The sequence below is a fragment of the Maniola jurtina genome, chromosome 8 (assembly GCF_905333055.1).
Source record: "Maniola jurtina chromosome 8, ilManJurt1.1, whole genome shotgun sequence".
Classification (NCBI taxonomy): Eukaryota; Metazoa; Arthropoda; class Insecta; order Lepidoptera; family Nymphalidae; genus Maniola; species Maniola jurtina.
In genome coordinates, this window is record NC_060036.1 from 12,850,589 (window position 1) to 12,858,861 (window position 8,273).

At 49.4% G+C, this 8,273-nt stretch overlaps 1 protein-coding gene across 1 annotated transcript; it reads right to left on the reverse strand.

Annotated features, from left to right (window-relative positions):
* Positions 1 to 515: 515 nt before the first annotated feature.
* Positions 516 to 6,926, reverse strand: LOC123867328. The gene is made up of 2 exons (XM_045909319.1): positions 5,241 to 6,926; positions 516 to 820 (listed from the first exon to the last, which is right to left on the reverse strand). Exons 1-2 carry the CDS (start codon positions 6,855 to 6,857, stop codon positions 722 to 724), a joined length of 1,716 nt encoding a protein of 571 aa, XP_045765275.1. The 5' UTR covers positions 6,858 to 6,926; the 3' UTR covers positions 516 to 721.
* Positions 6,927 to 8,273: the final 1,347 nt, after the last annotated feature.

The following is an 8,273-nucleotide window of genomic DNA, read 5'->3' on the forward strand; positions in this document are numbered from 1 at the left end:
TCATTTCGCGAGACGCGGTTGCAGCGAAAGTATGCATGTTACAAGTACAATTTGGTATGCTAGACGTCTAGATTTATCTAGACTACCTATAATAAATGTTCTACATATGTTACTTTACTAAATAATTTCATAAATTAATTCTAGTGTTTGAATCTAGATTTCCTAGGTCTTTACTTCTTATATTTGAAGTCTTTGGTTTTAAAAGGCTAGATCTTGATCAAATGAATCGTTTACAACATATTATTTTCCTGTTTTCTATTTAATCTATGGGTAATGGATTAAAGAAATTATACAACCTTAAGTCCTAGGTTTTAGCCTTTTGCCTAAAACCTAGGTGTACTGTTTTTTCCCAGATTAGGGATCGCGCTAATCTTTATTCGTATAAACAAAAAACATTTACAATTATTCAATACTTTCTAAGTTATTTACATTTTTCCTTAATAACTATATCGAGTTATATTTCCGCAAATACTAGACCTAGATTCTATTTATTATTGGTTTTACATAGTTTTCTTAGTTATCTACCTATACTTATACTTTAAATCAATGTATTCTTTATTAATTTGCCAAATTCTTATAAGATAAAAACATAAGTTAAAACTAATTTTCACCCTAGAATGCTCGCTCCTGATTGGTCGAGAGCGCTTTTCTGCTCGCTCATGTAGTTACTTCGCCAGTCTTGCAGCGGAACGCGGCTCCGTCGTGCACATAATTTTCAATCTTAGAATGCTCGCTCCTGATTGGTCGAGAGCGCCTTTCTGCTCGCTCCTGTAGCTATTTCACCGGTCTTGCATCGGAGCGCGGTTCGTCGTGCACATTTCTCCCGCCGGTTTTTGATTGTGATAAGCTCTCTAGCGTCGTCCGGCAGCTGTCGACGGGTGAAACCGTTCGGCATCTGTCGGGAGCAGGCGCTGAGAGCATCGCGGATGTGGTTGGTAAGGTGCAGTGAGGCTGCATGCGCTTCATCTAAGTTATCTATGGTGTCAGGAATTTGGGATATGTGCACTGAGTCTATAGAATTAAGTTGCTCGGCGAGCTTCTTGAAATCAATGACTGTTTTTGTCGGGGGGGCCGCGGTGGGCGGGGGTCCTAGCCGCATTAGGACGGGACGGTGGTCTGAACATAGCTCGGATAGTACCTCTAAGGGACTCACCTGAAGGGCGATGTTCTTCAGAAGGGCTATATCGAGTATGTCCGGTCTGTCTGTTGCAATGTCGGTCATTGGGTAACGAGTCGGTGTGTCAGGGGCTATAACTATGAAGTTAAGATCGGGCCTATGAGTCAGTCTTTCGAGTTGTCGTCCTCGTGTATTCGGGGAGCGGCAATTCCAACTTTGATGTTTGGCATTAAAGTCTCCAGCCAAGATGACGGAGTCTCCTAATGAGAGGAGTGCGCGGATGTCGCTTTCTAGAAGGTCTTTCAAAGGAGAGAGATAGATTGATGCTAGTATGATCGACGGATGGCCGGTCATACTCACCTGACATATAGAAGCTTCCATATTGGTTAGTTGTGGAGGATCGAGAGGAGTGCAATGAAGGGCCCTTCTGTAGTATATGGCAGTGCCACCCTTAGCAGTGGCCCTGTCATTTCTAATTAAGTTAAAATTGGCAATTTTAGGGTTATTTCTGCTAGGTTTCAAGAAGGTCTCTTGAACTAGGAGGATGTCTGTTTGGTGTGCACATACAAAGTCGCGGACTTCGTCCATTTGGTCGATAAGGCCGTTTGCGTTGTAAAACGCGACAGATAGGGAGTGGGGTTTTAATCTACCTGTGGTCGTACTACCCATTAACGGTTGAGTTGAGGTTTTTTATGGAGAGGAGTAGACCCAGATGCTGGGTGAGTGCTGAGACGGGATCTTTCTTGAAGGTCCGAGCAAAAACTTCCATCTCCACTATGTCAATAGTGGCGAGGACAGTTTGAATTAAACTGAGATTATCCGCAGCGTTTATTACTGCGGACGTCTGGAGGGTTTGTTCCGTTAGGGTTTTGGGCTTAGGCGAGGGCGCGGGAGCCTTGACCGGGGCTGGCTGGGCGGGCTTGGCTGGAGGAGCCTGGGTGGGTTTGGGCGCAGGGGGATTAGCCCTGGGAAGTGGTTTGTCCCACGCGTTTGTGGCCGGAGCCGGTGCGGGGACGAATTTTTGGGTCGGTTGGGGGGCTGCGGCGGGTTTGCGGCCGGCCGGTTTGACCCTTCGCTTGGGTTCTTTGGGAGCTTTAGGGCATCCACGATAGTTCGCGGTATGTCCTTGGGCCTTACAAAGAACACAGCTTGGGGGCTCCTCGGTCGGTTGCGTCCTAGGGCAGTCGGAGGTGCCGTGGTCCCCTAGGCACTTTACGCACCTAGGGTGGGCGAAGCAATTTCTTGCGGAATGGCCGTATAATTGGCAGCGGTGGCATTGGCCCAATCTGCCGCGGTTATGGGGGGGTTCAATTCTTAGGCCGGTGAGGCGACATACCGAAGTAATGTTGTTGATTCTCTTACCCGCGGGGGTAAGTTCTAGGGTAACGAGCACCATCTCGTAGGGGACTTTGGTTCTGGGATGGTACATCCTGTGAACCTCTAGGACTGGCAGCTCCTGGGAAAGGAGGTCTGCCTTAATGAGCTCAGTGTTGAGCTCTTTGGGAAGGCCGCGGATGACTACGCGCAGCACGCGTTCGTCGGGAAGAGCGTAGGTATGAAAACCTACATTCTCCTGTCGGAGAGTCTTTGTCAGCAGGCGATGGTCGCCTGACGTTGGGCATTGGACTTTAATGCCTATGGCGGTCGAGCGGGCACTCGTGAAGGAGATGCCCTGCTGGTCTATTAAAGGCAGTATGCGCTGCCAGCTGAGCTTCTCTCTAATGAAGAGAGGAGGGACTTTCTCCCTTGGCGGGTCCTCCATGGGAGAGTCTTCCGACTCTTCCTCGGGGGTCGCCTGAGAGGTGGAGGGATGGGACTCAGCGTCTGTGGCTGCGATGCCTACCTTTTTGGGTGGGTTTGCATGGGATTTTGAGGCCTTTAGCTTTCGCTTCTGGGCCTTGGATTGTACGGTGGTGAAGAATTCCTCCGTTTCTGATGAGACCTTCTAGACGTAGAGCCCATGACGCATGTCCAAACGCCGACAATCGGAGAGAACTCTGGAAAGCCCAGAGGGAGGTTAAGGCTCGCCTTGCCGAACTCCGTGACGAACAATGGGACAGGAGGCTGAGTGAACTAACGCCTTCGCATGTAGCCTACTACAGCCTGGCGAGAGCTCTCAAAGCCGACCCTGTCTCGGCCACTCCTCCACTTTTACGTCCCAACCAACCTCCCGCTTTTGAAGATGTCGATAAGGCCGAATGCTTGGCCGACAGCCTAGAATCCCAATGCTCCCCGAGCACCATCTCTATAGACAAAGCCCAAATAGAACTAGTTGAAAGCAAACTAGAAACTATCTTCTCTTCCGCCCCAGAAGGCGACCCCATCCCCCCGACGACTAGCGACGAAGTTCGTCAAATTATCAAGGAATTACACGCCAAAAAAGCTCCAGGTCCCGATTCTATTAATAACAAAACCCTTAAGCTACTCCCCGATATACTAATCAACCTCCTGGTTGTCATTTTTAACACCCTCATGGCGGGTTGCTCCTTCCCCGATAGGTGGAAAGAAGCTACCGTCATAGGTATCCCCAAGCCAGGCAAACCTAGGAACCTCCCTACAAGTTACCGACCCATCAGCTTACTCAACACCCTTGGCAAAGTGTATGAGAAAGTCATACTCAGCCGACTTAAGTCCGTGGTAGAGGAGAAAAACCTCCTAAACGACGAGCAATTCGGATTCCGATCCAGACACTCGTGCGTCCACCAAGTGCACCGCCTCACGGAGCACATCCTTCACAACTTCAATCGATTCAGTGTGAATGGTGTCCCTACGGGAGCCCTCTTCTTTGACGTAGCCAAAGCTTTCGACAAGGTGTGGCACGCCGGCTTAATATATAAGCTATACCATCTAGGCGTGCCCGAAAGACTCGTACACTTACTACGAGAATTTCTCACCAATCGAACTTTCCGCTACCGACTGGACGGGACTCTTTCCTCCCCAAGGCCTATCCGAGCAGGTGTCCCTCAGGGCTCCGCGCTCTCACCCCTCTTGTACGCGCTGTACACCAGCGACATTCCCAGATCCCCCGATGTCCACATAGCTCAGTTCGCGGACGATACCGCTCTATTCAGCTCTCATGTAAAACTCCAAATTGTTAAAGCTCGACTCCAAAAGGCGGTCAGTAGCCTAGGCCACTGGTTCCGCCTCTGGAGAATAGAGGTTAACCCGGAGAAAAGCGCAGCAGTGCTCTTTCAAAAGGCAAAAAGAAAATCACTTGACACACTCCGACGGACCGAATTAACCCTTTACGACCGCCCCATTCCCTGGCAAACTAATACCAAGTATTTGGGTGTAACCTTCGATAATAAGATGAGCTTCAAGGCGCACATACGTAGAGTCCGTAAAAGGGCATCGTATGTTATGAGTCGTCTTTATCCCATGATTTGCGCTAAGAGCAAAATGTCACTCCGACATAAAGTCACGCTATATAAGACGTGCATCCGGCCAATAATGTCATATGCCTGCATCGCATTTGCACATTTGCCACCCTCCTCCCTCAAACCCCTCCAAGTCCTACAAAACAAATTCATGCGCATGGCCACAGGCTCCCCGTGGTACGTGCGTAATGTAGACCTCCATAGAGACCTCCAGCTCCCGACCATAGCCTATTACTTCAAACAACTTTCCAAAAATTATTTTGAGAAAGCCACCAAACACCCCAACCCCCTGGTAGTTGGGGCATCAACTTATACCCCCGACCGTAACGACCCTCCCGACAAAAGACGCCCAAAGCACGTCCTTAACGATCCCGACGACCAAATTATGACGGACAATGCTCCCTTTCTTGTAGGGCTACACGATTCAAACAATTTACAGCGTCTTCGCCGGCGAAGACGAGGTCCCCGATTTCTTACGTCACCCGGACGTGGACTCACGCCACGGCCTCGGGGACGTGTGGACTAGCTAGTCCGACCAATCCACCCATCCCAACGTCAGCCTAAGCCGTGGTCCGAGCCTCACAGGAGGCGCCCTTAGGAGGACGTTGCCTCCGACCTCTACATCTATTTTCTTCGAGCCCTAGGGCTCATCCCAGGCGGAGCTTCGCGCTTGCCACCCCCCCCGGTGACGCTGTAGCGGCCAGTAGGGCCTACGCAGCATAGTCAATCCGAAACAACACAAAAATCTCCCGCCGGTCGCAGCATGCGGCTCTAATACTGGTAGCACGACGATCCTCTTGCTTGGTCTTTTCAGCACGTGCCCGTTGCTCGTCGTCACGTCCACGACGCGTACTTCGTCGTCCGGCCCTGGATATACTCGAGATACTCGTCCTCGTGGCCATACGTTCCTGGGTAGGTTTGGATCGCAGATGATGACTAGATCGCCGACTTTGGGGTGAGAGCCGGTATGGTAGGGCTCCCGCCGCTGTTGTAGCTGGGGAAGGTACTCCTTCACCCAACGTCTCCAAAACTCGTCCGCCAGATGCTGTGAGTCGCGCTGGTGGTAGGTCCCCCGTCGACGGTGTCATCGGCTTCGTTTTTCTTAATTTGCATATCTGACAGCTCCTTATAACACTTTTCACCGTAGGTCGTATTCGCGTGATCCAGTATCGTTGTCGTAACTCGTTCACAGTCAACTCGACGCCGCCGTGATGCATTTTTTCGTGTACACATTGAATATACATTTTTGTATATTTATGTTTTCCATCTAGCAGAGCAGGGTTGACCGTTTCCATGGTGATTTCCGTAGTCGCTTTGATTCTTCCCCGTAGACGAATTAGCCCATCATTTTCTAGGTAAACACTCAGACTTGCGAGCTTGTCACGTGGGCCGGGGGCGTTTCCCCGTATGATGCGTTCTCTTTCACTCGCGTATGATTGTGCTTGCACTTCTCGCACCCATAGTTTTTCCGCTTTTAGAACGTAATCTGATTCCAAATGCACGAATTTTCTTTTTTCTCTTCTTTTCACACTCGTACTTGAGTCCTTTTCGATTTTTCGGCCCCTTGTCCAGTTAGGATCTTCTATGGGATTCGGTTTCGTACGTTTTCTTTTCGTTGCGTCGTATTTTTCCTTGAGAACCGGATCGCGGTCTGACTTTTTTTCTAAAATCTTCAATCGCTTGAAGGCGTCATCGTAGTTGTTAGGTACAACGAAGTCATCTTGTTTCCATAGCAACGAAGTTTCGAAGCGGCCATCGGGCAATCTTCTACTATTTTCCTTTTGAATTTTCATCGCGCGTTCTTCTGGATTACTCTTCTGTCTTCTGGGACTGATACCGAGAGCTTCCATGTTGAAGAACTCCTTCCTCATATTTTCCATTTTGTTATCTTGTTCCTTGAGTATAATGTGACCACAGAAGGCGACATTCTCGTGATATGACGTGCGACATCCGTGTAAAACCCATCCTAGTCGTGTATTTGAAGCCACTGGTTGATCTCGACGACCGGTACGGATCTCCAATGCCAACAATAACTCCCAGTTATCTTGACCGATAAGTATCTTCGGGCTCGCGTTCTTGTATATCAATTTATCTTCAATTTTCTGTAGGTGGACGCAGTCCCTTAGTTCTCTTTGTTCGATATTCTGTTTCGTAAACATAAGGCGTTGTACTGTGCGGGCGTTTCGTAACGTAAACTCTTCTTCATTGAACCGTCCTCGTATCTTGACGTCGACGCGTCGGCTGTTTTCGTGCCTCACTGTTTCATTAAGGCCTTGTACCCACATAGGATCCCGCGGCCCATCGAGCTCCAATATTTCCGCCAGGTTTTCGTCGATCAACGTGATAGTGCTGCCGTCGTCCATAAGGGCGTAGGTATCGACGCGGGCACCGGTGGGTCCCGTCAGCGTGACCGGTGCAATCTTTAAGTATGCTTGTCGGCTTCTATTGCTGGCGTTTTCCACGATTTCCACCGTAGACGTGACTTCAGCGACGACCGGCGATGACGGCGACGGTGAAGCCTCTCTTTTCTTGTGATGGAGAAGCCGGTGATGCGCCATACTGCAGCCGTCGTGCCCACACTTCTTGGCCCTGCACGTAGACCGACGATGCGGGCTTCTTAAACACTGGAAACACATACGATGCTTCTTTACAATTTCCCAGCGTTTGTTCGTGTTGACGTCACGGAAGCGTTTGCACTCGGGTAACTGGTGGTCTAATTCGCAAACAGGACATTGTTCCTTCTTGGTATTCTGCTCTTTCGTGGAGTAGGTATGCTCGATCCTCTTCTTCGTATACCTCTCATTATACCCTGAGATGTCTTCAGGTTGCGCGTACGCTCCGCACTTGTCCGCCTCTTCATTTAAAAATGTTGCGAGTTTCTTCAAATCAGGAACGTTCTCCTTTTCCTTCGCAGCATAGTCATACCACGCTTTTCGTAAAATCGGCGTTAATTTTTCTATCGTGGCCTTCACCAACTCTGGATTGTACATATATTGAATTTTCTTCAAGGCTTCCAATGTAGCTATTATATTCGATACTTTGTTTGCAAATATACATAGGTCACGTGGGCTATCACTTAATTTTCCAAGCGATTTTATTTTCTGTATTTCGCTTATTGCCAATGCATCAGGTCTCCCAAATCTTCTTTCCAGAGCTTCCATGATATTCTTGGGATCTGGTGAGCTGATGAGTAGACTGCTGATAGCTTCATGCGCCGCCCCCTTGACGCTGCGGCGCAGTCTTGATACATTTTCCGTTTTTGAAAATAACCCCTTGGTTTCTTCATAAGCAGCGCGAAACGTTAGCCAACTACCGGATTGCCCATTGAACACCGGCAGCTCCTGGAGGTACTTCGGTGCGTCTCTCGTCGTCCGTACTGCTTGACTGAGAGCTGTTGCCAGTGAGGTAACATCCACGTTGAGTGGCTGACGCGCAGGCCGGTTTTCTTCTTCCCGGTGTTCGCATTTCCCGTCGTCGTGTCGACTGCGAGCGCCCTGTCCTCGTCCATCATTGTTCACCTTTTCTGATTTTCCCTCCAGCCATTCTTGAACGTGGCTAGAACGTTCCTCTTTTCCTTCATCTTCATTTTCCGATGCTGACGCCAGGTCCTTTTCGTCCGTAGCGGCAGCGTGATGCTTTTCCAATTGTGCTTGAGCGAGAGCGATAGATGCTCGGATCTCTTCTAACTTCAGGGCGGCCAGTTTTTCCTTCAATTCAGCTTCTTTCAGCTTTCTTGACCCGGAGCGATGCGACTTCGTCGGTTTGGCGCGCCCGGGGTC

Bases quoted from the DNA above. Each gene is read 5' to 3' on its own strand.
- LOC123867328 (XM_045909319.1), bottom strand. From the start codon at position 6,857: ATGGACGACGGCAGCACTATCACGTTGATCGACGAAAACCTGGCGGAA. The intron at 821-5,240 runs ATTTTTGTGTTG...AACCGGCGGGAG, and splicing joins CATGCTGCGACCGGCGGGAG to AAATGTGCACGACGAACCGC.